Source organism: Thermobia domestica, chromosome 1 (genome assembly GCF_964235325.1).
Source record: "Thermobia domestica chromosome 1, izTheDome1.hap1.1, whole genome shotgun sequence".
In the NCBI taxonomy this organism is placed as follows: domain Eukaryota; kingdom Metazoa; phylum Arthropoda; class Insecta; order Zygentoma; family Lepismatidae; genus Thermobia; species Thermobia domestica.
The window spans coordinates 16,536,248-16,553,553 of NC_137454.1; the positions used below are offsets into that span (position 1 = coordinate 16,536,248).

Genomic DNA, 17,306 nt, shown 5'->3' on the forward strand with positions numbered 1-17,306 from the left:
TCATTTAGACAGCATGTATGAGATTTTTCAATATATGTATAATCCATGCCAACAAAATTCTCTATGAGCGAGAAGCAGACATAATAAGCATGTCAGTTTTGTCAACTTTTAGTATAAAGTTTCTTATTTGTTAATCGGCAAACCCCATGCTAGTGAGGAGCAACTTAATTATATGAGGTGATTCTTGAAATTCAAGTACCGAGAAACGAAATTTGTACTCTGGTATTGATGAAAAAGAAAAAAACAATGAACGAATGAAAGAAAAAAGTAAAATATCAAACAAGAACCAATTATTTCCAAACGTTCCACATGAAAGTTATGGAGAACAAGACTTTTCTACTACTGTGACATGGGGATACTTTAAATCCTGGGGATACTTTGATCAAAGCTTCCGAAGTGAATAGAGGGTTACCTAGCGGCACCAATACAAAATATATCATAGTTATTTCTGCGAATAAGGAAGCCCTGAGAATTATGTCACGTACTTTCAACACGGTCAGTTAGCACGTGTCCCTACGAGAAAGTGCTTTATCTGCACTAAAAACACGTATAAATGTGTAAGCGTAACTAACGTCTGCAAAACTTCTCACCTACAAAGGTAAGTGTAAAATATATATCAATTGAACTGAGTATAACTTGTATTTGGTACCTCTGCTAGTACAGAAAAAAAACTTGAATGCAAAATGTGTGTGCTCATATATGTTGTAGAAAAGATTAAAATTGAAGGGATAACTTTGATCACACAATCGGGGTAATATTGATCAAGCGATGGGATGGATAGATGGAGCTACATTCCGTGACTGGTTCAAAACCACCTTTCTACCACACGCGAAACGTTTAGAAGGTGGAAAGATCCTAATTGGTAACAATTTGTCATCGCATTTGTATGTTGAGGTGTTGTCACTGTGCGCTGAAAATCCCATTGATTTTATTTGCTTGGTTCCTAACTCCACATATCTGCCCCAGCCGCTGAATGTTCCATTTTTCAGATCCATGAAGGAAGCCTGGCTCGTGATTGAACGTGTTGTGGTGGCCGAAGAAAGAAAGAAACGCTAGTTTGTCAATTTTAAGACTATTCAGTTATTAGTGAATTCCTGCATAAGCAACGTTTTAGGCACACTCAAATGAAACCCAGTTATGAGCAGTATAGCAGTTGGATGCATTTTCTTCTTTCGTATGTCAAATAAACTACTGTATTGGAGTTGGCACCCAGATTTTTTAGAAGAGGATAGCCCAGAAAAGGAAACTGCGGCTAACGTGTTCCCCACCCTTCTTGTGCAGTGCAGTGTTTTCGCGAAACGCGAGTGTTATATAGTTATCCCTTATCCCATTCCTTGCCGCTGGCGCCAACTGTAAGTAGAATTGAGAAATATTAATTCTTATAAATCAAAGAGGCCATCTGATTAAATTAAATGGGTTTAAGAAAACTAAAATTAAAATTAAAGATTGTTTTTTAGCGCTCAGGTTGTTAAATATATAATTTGCTTGTAGTTTATTTATTGTATATTGTTTGCTTAATCACAATATATAGTACTCGCAATTTTAATCTCACGTTTAATTCTTAGTCGTAAACACTCGAAACTTTACAGTGTGTTGTAACGGTTCATAGATTATTTGTTTTAGTTTATTTTATTCAGTAAATTTTACGGCAAGCACTCTTCTCTTCCCCGATATCTTTCCAGCCGTCGGTAGAGACAGACTTCTTGTATGGTTTATGATAACCTTTGTGGGTGCTGCAAGGCACGAAGCCAGAGTTTGTCGTCTATAGAGAAAAACACAGAAAGAGAAATGTCGTCTATAGCAATTCAAAGAGAGAATAAGTCGTTCTATTCGCGATAAACCCACAAAGGTCGGTCATAAAACCTTCACTTTTGCAGTAGTATATTAGTAGACAGTCTATTAAAGTATATGTATTCTTGGGAGGGCAATTGCCCTCTCCTGCCCCCTAAATGGCGCTCCCGATGAAATTTATTGAAATTTCGCTCTGAAATTGAACAAAACATAACAGATCTTATACATAAGTTTGATGACTATACTATTATTATTATCATTTGTATACCTTCCGGGAGAGTGATCTTCGATAAATCAAGAGGTGTCTGCAGAAGAAGAAGAAAAATATAACATATTCTGTGTTTTATTAAAACTGACAGTATTATTGATTGCAAGTGTTAAGTTACATCTGTGATCGTACTTGTAAGTCATTTTATTAACACTAGCAGTATAAAATAAACTGAAAGTATCAAGATCAATTCCAAATTGATATTAAATTTGTAGTCATCATGGCTGGTGAGGCATCTATTAAGTTGGAATTGATGTGCAAAGAAGAAATCGACAGTCTCTCTCCTCAGGAAGATCCACTCGAAGGGAAAGGGTGGACATACCAACTGATGACAGAGAACAAAGAATTAATATTTTCTACATCGGAAGGAGAGCAAACAATGAAGAAGGATGTAGCAATGTATTCTTTGGATGTGAAATTGAACATCGATACGGTGAAATCAGAATTTCCAGTAGATCATGCATTTGAAAGTAATAAAAAAATGCTAACAAAAATAGCGGTTGAGGAGACTTGCTCCTCGAACTCTAATGATTACAAACAATTAACAACAAAAAGTTTAGTTGAGCGAGAAAGGTAATGTTATATTTTCTATATATTAACTGGTTTAGATTGATAATGCAGTTACATGGGTTCGGAAATTTTATAGGTATAAAAAGCATTACCAATACTTCGCGAGAAATAGTGAAGTATGGGAGATACCTCGATCGTAAATTAATAATCTATAGTTTGGGAGTGTCGCGGCACACACGAAGAAGGTGTACACAAAAACACAAGTGATCGATAGCATACATACAAATCTTTGGATGGCATTTAGTATCTCCCCCAACTTTTTCATGGTTTCAGAACCGGGTACCTTTTTTTTTTCTAAATTGTGATAAAGGTAGAAGTACAAGTGCCTTGGGGCCTTCTAACTCCCTTCGCTCGCTGTCCCTAGCTCAGCTATATTTTGTAAAGTATGTAACATTGTTGTAAATATTATATGTGCAAGATTGGGGGAGATAGTAACACCAGCCAAAGCTTTCAGAGGCGCCTTCCATTCAGGCAAAAAAAAAAAAAAAAAAATTGTACTATCACCATCTTAGATATTCATGAAACTTTTCTATAGCAACTAGACATGTTTCTAAGAGACCCATTTTTTTGCCGAAAAAAGTCCCCCCCCCAAGTAATGGGCCATCAAAGACTGGGAGTACAATTTATGAATTGTAGAAGACATGGAAAATGGTCAGCTTCCGAGCCCCAGCATTCGCCTATGGAGACAGATAGAGTTATAATTTTTGTGGTACGTACACTGATGTCCAAAATTATTGTCGCATGTCTATAAATATGTTGTTGTGAGAATGTAATTTGATAACGAATTTGCGCGGTATTTCTTATAATGTTAGTATGTGTATAATCGGCAAAGACATGTATGTGGCAAATCCCATGTCAAAAGAACAGTAAAACAAAAATAAAACTTCCTTGTGTCTTTCTGAGTTTCGTATTTGTAAATTTTTCGTATGAAATTTACCACTAATACACATTTCCCGATTATACACATAGTGTCAGTATGAAAAGTACACTGCAAAATCATTGTCAAATTGTATTCTTACAAGAAAACAACTGTAGATATGCGACAATCATTTTGGACATGAGTGTACATTGGGATATAAATAAACTGTATTTTATTCTAGCTTGCTTTACGCATGCGTATTTTTCAGAGCGCCTTTTTCATCAAAATAAAAAACCGTCAAGAAAACCTTTTATTCTTCATTTAATGAATGAGAGCCATATAAATCATCAAATCATTGCACTTATATTGTTTCCAGTGTTGCTAGCTGACATCAAAGTTAACGAAACTTAGCTAACTTTAAAATACTGTAGTTAATTCATGAAGCATTTGTCGAAAATGGGATTTGGAGTGTTTATTATTCATGTAAAGTTGGGTCCATCTGACAAAATTTCAGAATTTTAAAAGTTTGTGTTTTCGAGAAAATGGCGCCCACAAATGGCGATTTTGAAAATTTTACAATTTTTTGAATTTTTTGCGACAAAACGGTTGCATACAGAAGCGATACCATTTTTTTTAAATCGGGTAATTAGGTCTTACCAATAGTAAAAAACAGAATTTTAAAATTCGAACCGAAAGTGCTCGAAAAAAAATTTGCAAACTTCGACTTTTCAGATAAATTTGCTTTTATTTGTTAAATTATGTACAAAAAGATACACATGCGCAAACCAAACTATAATATAATGTAGTTTATTTATATCCCTATGCACATACCACAACAAGAATTATAACTGTATCTGTCCCCATAGCCGAATGGTGAAGCTTAGAAGTTGACCATTTTCCATGTCTTCTACAGTTCATAAATTGTATTCCCCGTCTTTGATTACCCATTACTTCGGGGAAAAATTTTTTTCGACACAACGAAAATTATGGGTTTCTTAAAAACATGTCTAGTTGCTATAAAAAAATTTCAGCAATATCTGAGATGGTGATGGTACATGCTCTGCCTGAATTGAAATGGAAGGCACCCATAGCTTCTATCTCGATGGAGTAGCGATTAGTTTATTATTTATTACACATTTGTTACTAATTCTTTTACATATATACAATTTGGGTGCCCAACGATAGTGTTCCATATATAGAGTGTTCTGTAAACAACGGGTAGCTTGTCTGAAGGCGTCCAAAATTCAAACGTGAAATGTGTTGTACTGAAATATATACAGGGTGGGCCATTTTAATCAATCCACGGAAATATCTGAAAAATGATAAAACACAGAACAAATGTTTGAATGACACGTTATATATTGCTAAGGGGGAAAACCAATTCCACCAAAAGTACCCCTCTCCGCCGCCCGTAAATGGGGGTAACTCTGAAATGTCAAATAGGAGCATGGGTCGAGTAATACCTCGTTCGAAAGGTCTTGGAAAACTAAGCAACGCTGTACCAAAAGATGTTTCATATGGAGCACCAGTTTCAAAATGGCCGCCATGATATAGTTCGGAAACTCCAGTACCCGTAATATGAAAACCATGGAAGGTAAATGAATGGAACAAAATTGAAATACGTAAATATCATAGGGCATATCGAATGGTGTGATCCCTGTGATCCCAGTGGCCTCCCTGAAGGGGTCTTGTGGGCTAACTTCAAAATTTCAATGTCCGACCAGACCACGGTTCGGGCGTACGCTTGACCTACCCAATGCTGGTTGGAAGGCAGACTTCATGGATAGAGAATTGGTGCACTGAGTTAATGCGGATGGCCACATTTACATTTTGATTAACTATTAGCACTCATGTTATATTGTGAGCTTGAGGGACGAAACAGTGTGTATCTATATCCCCGAAATGCTTTCCGAATAACCAGCACGCATTGCATAAACGTTTCTGTGGCGACGGAGATTAGCAACTTCACACATTTGTAAGTTCCAGCAACTGCATTATTCGACAACTTCTTTCGTATAACGTTCCTTCTGTTTTCGCATCAAATCATACTCAGCGATAGAGATATCCGTTGCCATTCAAATAAACTTTCACCTATTTTAGTCACTACAGCGTCATCCTTAGAAACAAATGTTACAACCGCACCATACCTATTTTTAGGGTAGCCTTAATTTGCGAATTAAAGTAGAGTTCTCATTTGAACTTTCACAGTTACTTTCCACCCCACTCACATAGAGCGCAGGAAGAGATTGTTTTGCAGGACTTGGATTTCTGTCTATACATTATGGCAATTTTACTCTAAAATTTTTATCTCTGTTGTATCATTCTCGAGCCTTGAAACGCCTCCGTGGTTTTCCTATTTAATTTTCGTTATTTTCATTTATCTCTAACAGTATTCATACTATGGGCACTAGATGTTTTCTTAGACACAGTCACCATGTCTTGCTGATCATTTTGAAAACGGTGTCTCATGTCGAAAATATTCTTACAGAAGCTGTTTGACATTGATTTGTCTATGTAACATGATGTTACTCGCTTCAAGTTGCTATTTGAAATTTTCAAGCTGGCCCCGGATACCTTTCAGTTGGCCCTTGGAGTCACCCCGACAACACATTTTGATGTGCCTTACGTCAGTTACCTACACCAGTTTTTCTTCTGTTGATTTATCTCCAATCGCTTTCATACTACGGGTACTAAACCTTTTCTCTGACACGGATACTATGTTTCGGCGGCCCTGTGAGAAAACTGCCATTTGATCAATCGTTTTCTCCTGCAAGATGTTTGATTTTGCAAGATTTATCGAAGGAGGTACCACTCGACTCATGTTACTATTTGAAATTTTGAAGTTAGCCCCCAAGACCCCTTCAGGGAGGCCACAGGGATCACACCATTCGATATACCCTATGATATTTACGTATTTCAATTTTGTTCCATTCATTTACCTTCCATGGTTTTCATACTGCGGGCACTGGAGTTTCCGAACTATATCATGGCGGCCATTTTTTAGCTGGTGCTCCATATGAAACATCTTTTGGTACACCGTTACTTAGTTTTCCAAGACCTTTCGAACGAGGTATTACTCGACCCATGTTCCCATTTTACATTTCAGAGTTACCCCCATTTACGGGATGGCGGAGAGGGGTACTTTTGGCGGAATTGGTTTTCCCCCTTAGCAATATATAACGTGTCATTCAAACATTTCTTCTATGTTTTATCATTTTTCAGATATATACGTGGATTGATTAAAATGGCCAACCCTGTATATCGACATTTGTAATTCTTCCCGCGATTTATGTGAAATTCGCCCAGCATCAATTTGCAGAATGTTTCTAAAGACGAACAAAACAAAAGATAAGAGATAATTCTAACCAAAAAAGGGTGCTGGTTTATTGTAAAGGCTAGTGCATAAACTCCATGCATATCTGCTTCTTTTTCAGGAATGCGGCTTTATGTATTTTCATGGCCACGGTGGCTCAGTGGTAGAGCGTTCACCTCTGGTGCATACGGTCCTTGGTTAGATCCGAGCTCGCGCCAAGCGAATTTTACAGTGGTAGACAAACACTGCGTGCATGGCTTCTCATGGTTCTCCCACTTTCTTCATCCCCATTTCATTGATTTCTCAATATCACCGTCTACAATAACCTAGTGGGCATTAAAGGTTTTGTTTTAATTTTTCTGTATAGCATTACGTGAGCATACAGTTCTACCAAATTTTGAAACATTTTTTATATTATCAGGTTAGGTTTGAGCTTTTAATTTGTTTTAGCAAAGCATGCACTAAATGAGGAACTCCATTACTGCTTGAGGCTTTACTGCTGTACTGCCGGACCAGGGAAATATCGAAGAAAGATAAAAAAGAAATATTATTTAGTTCTTCCTCCCAGCTAGGCTGTGACCCCAGCTCACTTGATTATTATTTGAAATTGTGTGGACGTATCGCATAAAGACAAGTGCATTAGACACAGACCAACTTGTGCTACGTGGGTACTAAAAAGCATCAATGCTATCTAACCGAATCAGTAACCTTAACTATCCTTCTCACCTGATTTGACTCATTCTTCCTCACAAACCAAACTAAATTCTCCAACTCCGCTGGTAAATTTTCCAAAATTACTTCGGCGATTTAGCAGTTAAGCTCAACTTGCACACTGTCTTCAGGAGAGCTCAGCATAAAGACGGTGTAGACTAATAGCATGAACACTACACTGTCTAAAACACGAATCAATTTGTGTTAGGTAGCCACTAAAAAGCACAAATACTATCTAAGCGATTCATGGGGATCGGGCGGTACCGAGGGTTTGCAACGACGGGGGTTATACTCATAAACGGTAATAGTGGAAAAGAACACAGCCCTATATATGCAATACTTTGACCGTTACCCAGAATTCATTTCAGTGTACTGTGTACTGACAGTAATCACTTATATTCAAACTCTCATTCCTTCACGAAGGATATTTTGAATCGCAATATACCTATAAATTTCGTATTTCGTAGGACCGCCTGTTCGAGGAACCCGAAAGTAATAAACGAACGCTAAAAAAAAATAGTGATTGAGGAGACTTGCGCGTCCTACTTTAATGACTACAAACAATTAACAAAAAATAGTTTAGTTGAACGACAAAGTTTATGCTATATATTCTGTATAGTAACTCGTTCAGATTGATAATGCAGTTACATAGTTTCAGAAATTTTACAGGTAAAAAGCGATACCGGTACTTCGCGAGAAACAGTTAGGTTGGAACATACGTCGAACGTAAATTAGTAATCTACACTTTGGTAATGGCACGGCACACATTGTTTAGCTGTACACAGAAACACACGTGATCGATACCATACAGAACATAGAAATCTTATAAAGGTACCACACATACTTCCTCAGACTATCGGGATGAAGTAGTGATTACTTTATTATTGATTAGATATTTGCCACTAATTCTTATAGATATATACAATTTGGGTGCTCAACGATAGTGTTCCACATATAGGGCATTTTATAAAAGAACAATTAGCGTGACTCAAGGCATCCGAAAATTTTCGAAATTCAAACGTGAAATATGGGGGAAAAAATATGAATGTTTGTGATTTTATGCGCGATTCATATTGAATTCGCCCAGCCACACTTTTCCGGAGAGCTTGCAAAGACATTACCAAATCAGAAGATTAAAGGTAATTCTTATTAAAAAAAAAAAAAGGTTGCACATTCATGCTAAGGATTCGTGCATAAATTCTAAGAGATAATTCTAACCAAAAAACGGTGCAGGTTTATTGTAAAGGGTAGTGCATAAACTCCATGCATATCTGCTTCTTTTTCAAGAATTCGGCTTGATGTATTTTTGGGGCCACGGTGGCTCACCGGTAGAGCGTTTACATCTAATGCATATGATCTTTGGTTCAATCCCAGCTCTCGCCAAGCGAACTACCTAGTGGAAAAAATCGAGATCGTGGGTTTCTTCCTGGTTCTGTCGTTTCCTTCCACTGTTTTCGTTCCCATTTCATTCATTTCTCAGCATCACTATCTCTTTTAACCTAGCCGACATAAGCGTCGTAGGTAAAATTTAAATATTTTTTTCTTTTTCCTGTATATTCAATAATCATTTTTGGGATGCAGTCTGCATTCGTCTATATATCTTCATCCAAGAGGGCTGCAGTGTATGTACACAATAAGAGCTATTATGCAAATGACAAACCAACTTGTGCTATGTTGCCACTAAAAGCACAAATGCTATCTACGTCAGTCAGGGCAGGAGCGCAGCATATTGACCCAAGCGTAAGGAAGGGATGTGTCGGTTGGAAACAGATGCGTCACCGAAGATGAGCATACCTGTAAATGAGGGTAGCACCAAACAATGTAAATGACATGATATTAACTTTCTTTACGTGTTGAATTATGCATTTGTATACCACTAAAGAGGTATAGGTAACATCCTGACAACTTTTCACTCCTTACGTACATGTGTTTCACAATAACACACTACTAACGTAAATTTCGCAATCTTGTTGAACCCATAACTCTCGGATATTTCTATAGTTTCCCGTCAAGAGTTACCAGTTTTCCTTCAGAAACTTCATTTCACTTATAATCGCTACCAACATTTTTGTGAACGAATCCGTGTATAACAGGTTCGACACTCATTAATTTATTTCGACGTAGATAGGCATCTCGCGGACAAGAACAAAACATATTTAGGATCTTTACACACTAGTCTAATATTATTATGAATTTGCTATGTAAATTTACAATTCTCTAATTTTTACAGTAAATCTGAACTAATGAATGTATTCGTGTTGGTTGCTCTGCTATGGAAATTTGCACCTTAGGGTTCAAATACTTTTATCGAAGACTCCATAATTTAAAACAAATCATAGGCTCTACGTAATATATTTGGTTTATCTTAAGTGGGGAGAAGGAAGTGACAAAGAAGTGCTTACCGAGGAATACACATATGACCTGACACTCTGGAAAATGGTACTATGCAGGTAAGGTGATTGAAAGGGGAGAGATGTAAAAATATAGATAAGATACACTATCAGTGTAGAATTCGTGGTCTTAGGGGTCACTAATCTATTTTGTGGCAGATCCAATAACATTAAGTCAAAGGTAAGTCAGGAACACTCGTCAGCTTCCTCGTAGTAGCTCATTAATTTTTAATTTACGTAGTTGTAGTAAAAAAAGATTATTATTATTATTATTATTATTAGGCCATGGTAGTTGTACCGGATTGGACGAAAAACGCAAAAACGTTGCTCATCTTTGTTTATTGTGATCGGTTTTCACTTCAAAATGTTGTGTTTAAACCTTTAACTTTCCGCGCAACTACTGGTGTTTGAATTGGTACATCATTAAATAACAGTTTGTGCAATAGTGTAATAATTTTTAGCGAAACAAGTGCATTACAAGTTCATTATTTTGAGTCACTCTTTGAACAAGGCATACAAGAAATATAGCTGCAAAATATGTGTTCATAATTGTACTCTTTTGAGTAATCCAGGAAAATACAACATATAGTTTATTTGACTGGTATAATAAAAAGCTAAACAATCCTAGAAATACTCTCTTTCTTCAACATTTACATTGGCACCAATAATCCACACAATTTTGAAATATAATTTAAACAGAAAAAGTAGGAAATAATTCGAGAATTACATCTAGGTCCATACTTACAGTCTTTTACATTTTATAAATAATAACTCATTTTACTTGTTTTATAGGGATAACGTGATTGAATATATTACCCTCTATTCTTAGAGAATATCCGCCATTAGTAGGTCAAAATTTATTACTTTACAAATAGAACGATTGGGATTTTTTAATTCATCATACCTAGAGCATTCTTACACTTTTCTAAATTCTAGAAAATAATTTAAGTTATTTAACTCATCATGTATCGATAACATGATTTGAAATGAAACACTTCCACGGTAGCTTCTCAGAACAGCGTAAATAAGAGGCCCAATTTAAAATAAGTGAAAAATAGAAGGAATTGATAGTTTTTTGGTGCTGGTATCTACGGATCCATTAGGCCATAGAAAATAAATACAAATAATTTATTCCGGCCAGCTAATAGAAATAACAAAATTTCAAATTATATCCTTTGCGTTGAGAAGGAGAAAATATACAATTACTAATTTCAAGTTCAATAATACTTCAGATAGAACGATTGGAGTTTTTTTTTTTTCTTTTTGTAACATGTTTCTGACTTTCACCTTCTACTTCCAACTGCGAAATGTAAGGTCTTGTCTTTTTTATTGAATAAGTGTAAATGATTACTAGTTTTACCTTCCTAAAGTTTAGAAAAGGGTAAAAAGGTCCCTGTTTACGAGCCACGAAAGAAGTACTATTCGTTCTATTTGAAAAATTTTCCGAATTTGAACTTCTTGTGTGCGCCGCTCTAGATGCTATCGTAATAATGTGTATTTGACTTCATGCTATCCCTAGTAGCAAAGTGAAGTAAATCTTGTCTTATCCTTCTAGAATAAAAAGAGATGTAGGATATTCTCTACTGTCAAAGTCTCGATCGTTGTCCCTAAACTTGTTTCAAACTTTGGCATCTGAACTTCTCCTTTTCTACTTCTGGCTGGTTATGGTATAATTTGAGATTGTATCATTTCTTTTATGCGAGTGAAATTAAGATTTTATCATAATAATTTAAAGTAATGTAAGAATATCCCTAGGTACAGGTCGTCAAAACTTTTCCAATCGTGCTACTTGAAATATATTTCGAACTTGGAGCAGCTTTCGTGAATTATTTTGCTTAAAACTCCAGAGCGTTTAATCTGAGATCAGGTCTATCTTACTAGATCACTAAAATAAATTATGAGTTACTTTCTTTTTAGATTTTAGGTAGACGTGGAAATGGTGTAGATACAAACCACGCAATATACTTTTATTGATTTCGTTTCAAAATTTTGCTGAAGTTGTTCGTATTGTTTGCGACAGTGTCGCTTCTCACTGAGGGTGAAGTCTTGACCTTATCATAGTCTTATTATATGAGTGAAATAAATGTTTTTGTTATCTCTTGAGGGTATTACAATACAATAAAATCCATTAGGTTGAGTTGATTTTAAGTTTAACGTGTCGTTTAGCAGCAAGGCTATATGAGACGGGCGTACTGATTAACGTGAAATCTGAACCACATGAGCTTCCGCTGGGAATCGAACCCGGGTCTCCCACAGTAAAACTTCATTTTGTGGCTATCCCAGTATTGCATTTATATCATACGGTTTTCTGGAGTTAATTGTTACTGACTGTAACCACCGCTTGAAGATGCCATCGCGTTCCCACTCGTATCGGTATTTCTGAGAATATTATTTAAAACTTTTTTATTTGAAACATTAGCCACTATATTTTTCAAAGGAATTTCCCATGTGAAATAGAAAAAAAAACTTTTTCTCGTGAAATAATAGTTCCCGCGACGCAGCAATCCACGATTTGAGAACAAACTTAAATACTAAAGACCTAATTCGTCTGATATTTATCTTGTACCGGTTTTTATTATTATTATTTTTGGATTTGAATGTTTATGCAGAAATCGAGTTTATTCGCATCATGACACTGATTTAGGACAAGAACAGTTTGCAAAAAGGTAAGATAAAGTCCAAATTGCAAAGAAGATGCTCAAAAGCTTTTCTGCAAACGAGATGTCTGTGCTCTTTACGTGTGCAGCCACATCTAGACTGTGGTCAATAAGGAAGTATATTTCTTTCCGTCGTTGCCACTGGCGAACATCAAATGCATGAAGCATCCTTGATACCGGAAAAGAGGTCTACGTCAGTTCTTTATATTTTATTCACCTGCATGTTCCGGCTACATTTCCTCATTGCCAATCACCGGTGACTTTAGAAGATGGGTTACGACCTCCTTGGGTAAACGACAGTGTGCAATTTCAAAGAATTAAGACTTTCTAATTAAACAATTTTATTGTGTTAAAATATCATTACGGTAATACAAGCGTTTAATAATAAGAAATTCTACCATTAAAATTGCTTTGTGTTGTAATAACCCCAAAATAAGCAAAATCAGTGAAAAAAGAAAATTCAAAAAGTGTTGCGTAACAAAGGGGGAAGGGGTTGGTCCTTGTATTACGAAATGTGACAAGAGGGAATGAGGGGTTAACAATTGATTACAAGTAACGTTACGTAAAATGTGGACAGCCCCTATGTACTTATCTACAGCTATAAAAAATCAGATTACACAGGTATACAAAAAAATGAAGTTTTTGTCACAAAAAAATGTTTCTGGAAGATAATTTGACCCAGAATTCTGATCAAATTGCAGAATTTCTTCGTCGTTTTCAGTTTTCATATTAAAGTGTTTTTTGTCAGGGTTTGAAAAAACCTGGCCTTCTTTGGGAAAGCCCAACCCACCTGAACCCATATAAGTTTTCTCGGGTTTAATTCGGTTTTTCAGATTTAATCGTTTTTTTTGAAATATTTCAATGTCTTTGGGGTAAAAGTGTTAAAATGTGATTTATATTTCAAGATTGTCATTGTCACAACTTGCAACAATTTTCTATTTAGTGCTGTTTTGAAAAAAAAAATGGCCGACTATTTAGTGCTGTTTTGAAAAAAAAATGATTCCACCGTCAAAATTAAACTTAAAAACTGAAAATTGCGCTTCGTAGCGTGGATACTCGCTGTTTTATTAAAATGGCTGCAATTTTAATATTTTACGTTGGTATGCCGCCAAAATCTAAAGTAAATTTAGTGTGTCTCGTACTTGTACTCTGTAAAATTTTAAGTTAATTGGACGAAACTTGTACCCTGTAGTGTGTGTGGTAGAGGCAGACAAACGAGTTGAGTTGATTTTGTGTTTAACGTCCCTTTCAGCAGCGAGGCTATATGAGACGGGACCTACTGATTAACGTGGAATCCGAACCATATGAACACCCTCCAGGAAGCAAACCCGGGTCCCATGCCGAAAACGCGTACACTAACCACATAGCCATGAAGGAGATCGGCAGAGAAACGTAGATAAGTCATCCTAAAATCCTTAAAATAAGAAAACCACATGAGTATGAAGGTCAGACAGGCTGCTTCCTTCGTTACACTTTCTCTCACAATACCACATAACGTGCAACAACAGAACTCTCGATGGAGGAATGTTTTGGGGAAAAGTAGCGAAAGGTGTGATGGAACAACGTGCAGGACAGTGTTCACTTATATAAAGGCTTAAGCGAATCAGTTTATTTAGCACTTATCAATTGCGGTACTATACTTCTTATTAATTTGAGTGATTTATCCTTAGATCTAATATTCCTATAATATGTTCCTCGTGCCACATTTTATATCTACGAGCAATTTTATGAGTTAATATGTGTGGTGACTACTGGATCGGACTGTACTTATTTGTGCTAGGGTTCACTACACCTAACGACTACTGAATCATACTTTGTAAATAAAATGAACCAGTAGTTCTCACGGCGATAAACACTGTCAACACAATTTTCTCCCGCTTATTTAAAACTTTGGATCTTGCTCTCTAGCAAGTTACACCCAGAGTTTGAAATCCTAGGGAGGACAGAGGCAATTCTCCACTAAATGTTTTTAGAAGAAATTTCCTCGCATTAGAAATCTACTAGAAAGGAGACTAAAGTGAAGTAATGTCAGAAATTTGCAATATATTGACAGTAATTCATATGTAATTAATGGGTGAGCGGTAGTTTTTTTTCCTCTCCAGCCACTCTTGTTACACTCCGATTGTAACGATTTCACACTGTGATTACACCCCGATGTTGCGAATCTTGAGCTGGGACGTAGCCAAGAGTTTCTTCATGGGTTCTAGTCCCCCGAAAAAATACTACTTACAGAAGATTAGTTAGCAATTTTCTCATTAATTTAAAAGTGGCAAGAGTTAAAACGCTGTGAGATATTTCGATCGAACGATTGATATTTTCAAATATCAAAAGATCGATATCGAAACTTTTGAACTATATTTTTTACATTTCTGTATTTTCGATTTTCTTTATGTTTTCATTTCGATGTATTGAACAGGTTTCAATACTTTGTCGATATCGATTATTGATATCTTAATTCGCATATCGAAATGCCCTATCGATATTTTTTCTTCAATATATAGTTTGTTGGTTAAGAGAAAATCATCGTTATCCTATGTGCAGGAACATTTTAAGAGTAAATAGTGATAATTTTACGGTTGATGAAATAGGCAGAAACCATAGTGATGATGATATACGAGAGACCTTATAGATGTAGTAGAGAAATAAAATGAACAAAGGGAAAAATGAATAAGTTTTATATAAAATAATTTGTGAACTTTTTGAGATATTCCCATTAGAGCTGAATTTGTAACATATCATTCTAATAAACGTAAGGATTTTGGCAGGTAGTGTGAATATTAGCTGTATAAGAGAAGTATCATAGTACTGTAAGTATAATGTAACAAAGTGAGATCAAATCAACTGGCTAAAGAACAAAAGTAGAAAATGAAGTATAGTAAGCATACTGTAGTGGAATTAAGGAAAATATGCAAAGGAAGAAGTTTAAAAAGAAATTTCAGCCAAGAGGAATAGAACTTATTTATTTGTTTATTTATGAGCCAAAGTTGATATTAAAACATTTAAAGAAACCAAAAGATTCAGAACATATTCCCATTTAATGAAGAGAGCTTTGAAGAACCTAAATCTAAAAGATTAAATAAAAGGAAAGTTATAAAAATGTTTCCATTAAACAAAAAGGAAAGTAAAAACTGAATCAGTAACTTTTAATATAAATTCCAAGATTTAGCATTTAAATCAAGATTAGGAAAATGGAAATTTAAAACACATTATTAACCCCATGATGATCAACGTCAAAACCTTTAGTAAATACACCAAATATATGAGCTTAAAGAAACATGATTCGTTAAAGGTAATATTTTAATAAACTGCAAATATAACAAAGGAAGAGAAATGAAAAAGTTACTTTCACAAAAACTATACAAATCAACCAATTTAAAGAAATACAAAGGGCAAGAATGAATGAGTTACAAGCTAGACTTTCTGGTTGGGTGTTATGAATATTAAGTATAGAGAATTAGCACTTAATAAATATGCACCATATACAGGCTCATCATACATAGAACTACCAAGTAAAATGCTTTTTAAAAAACAAGCTATTACTTATGTAAAAACTAAAGGTGAAAAAGTTTCTTATATTCAGTTTCTACTGCATTACATCCTGTTGAAAAAGATCCACAACGACTATCAAAATATATGCATGTTCTTATATACTTGAAAGAAAAATTAAAAGATATTGTTTTTCGGTAAAAGTAAAGCATTGCAAAAGTAGAAAGAAGACTTGATGTATCCATCAATATACAACAAAAAATATATGTGTATATTTTATATCATAGTCAAAGCAAAAAATAAAATAAAGTAAAACACATTATTGTTGGATTAAAAACTTAAGAAGATTTATTAGACAAATGACTAAATGGAGAGCTTGAAAATATTTCTGATAGATGTTTTTTATACTTTTACTCACAATATGCATTAGATAAACGAGAAAAATTGATCTAGTTCCGAAGCTGTTAAAATAGAAATGCCAAAACAAGACACATGTGTTGAATTAAATAACTATCAATACACAATCAAAATATCATTTGTTATTTATGCTGATTTTGGAAATTTACCGCGTAAAGTTATGGGTTGTAAAGAGTGTTATCCAAAAAAACAGATCCTATACGACAATATATCAACAGCATAAGCCATTCGGATTCGGTTATTATGTTGTAAAAAGTGATGGGACTATAATAAATTCTATTGCATATAGTGGTAAAGATGCCACTAAGAAATTTATGATTAAGCTAACGATAGAAGCCAAACAAATATTAAACATATATTAAAATATAACAAATTACTTTTAATACGTTAACATATAAAATAATTAAATAAATCGAAACACACTTATTACTGCAAAGTAGAATATACTGATAAAATCATGTAGTTAAACGTCAAGATCAGATAACTGAAAAATTTCTAGTTGCATTTTTAATAATAGTAATTTAAAACTACCTGAGTTTGTGTCAGTAATTATATATAACAGGATATGGTTTCCGCTTACTTATAATGAGCTAGGATGTAATAAATAAAAATAATACCTGATAATGAACAGCGTTATATATCATTCAGTACAATAGTTTCAACTATCAAATTAAAATTTACAGATTCATTTAAATTTATGACATGCAGTTTAGGCAAAGTGTCATCAAACCTAACAAGAGAACAAATGATTCGTACAGAATGCTCATATCATGATGAAGGACAATTTAAACTTCAATAAGAAAATACGAGATGTTTATTTCAGAGCAACATTGCCATAAAATAG

At 34.9% G+C, this 17,306-nt stretch overlaps 1 protein-coding gene across 1 annotated transcript in view; it reads left to right on the forward strand.

Moving 5' to 3' along the window:
* The first annotated feature begins 2,157 nt into the window (after positions 1-2,157).
* LOC145683576 (uncharacterized) overlaps positions 2,158-17,306 on the forward strand; it is a 59,146-nt gene continuing 43,997 nt past the window's right edge. The window contains exon 1 of the mRNA XM_081754926.1: positions 2,158-2,632. Coding sequence (XP_081611052.1) covers positions 2,280-2,632 — 353 coding nt within the window. The 5' untranslated portion in view covers positions 2,158-2,279. The remainder of the gene's footprint in view (positions 2,633-17,306) is intronic.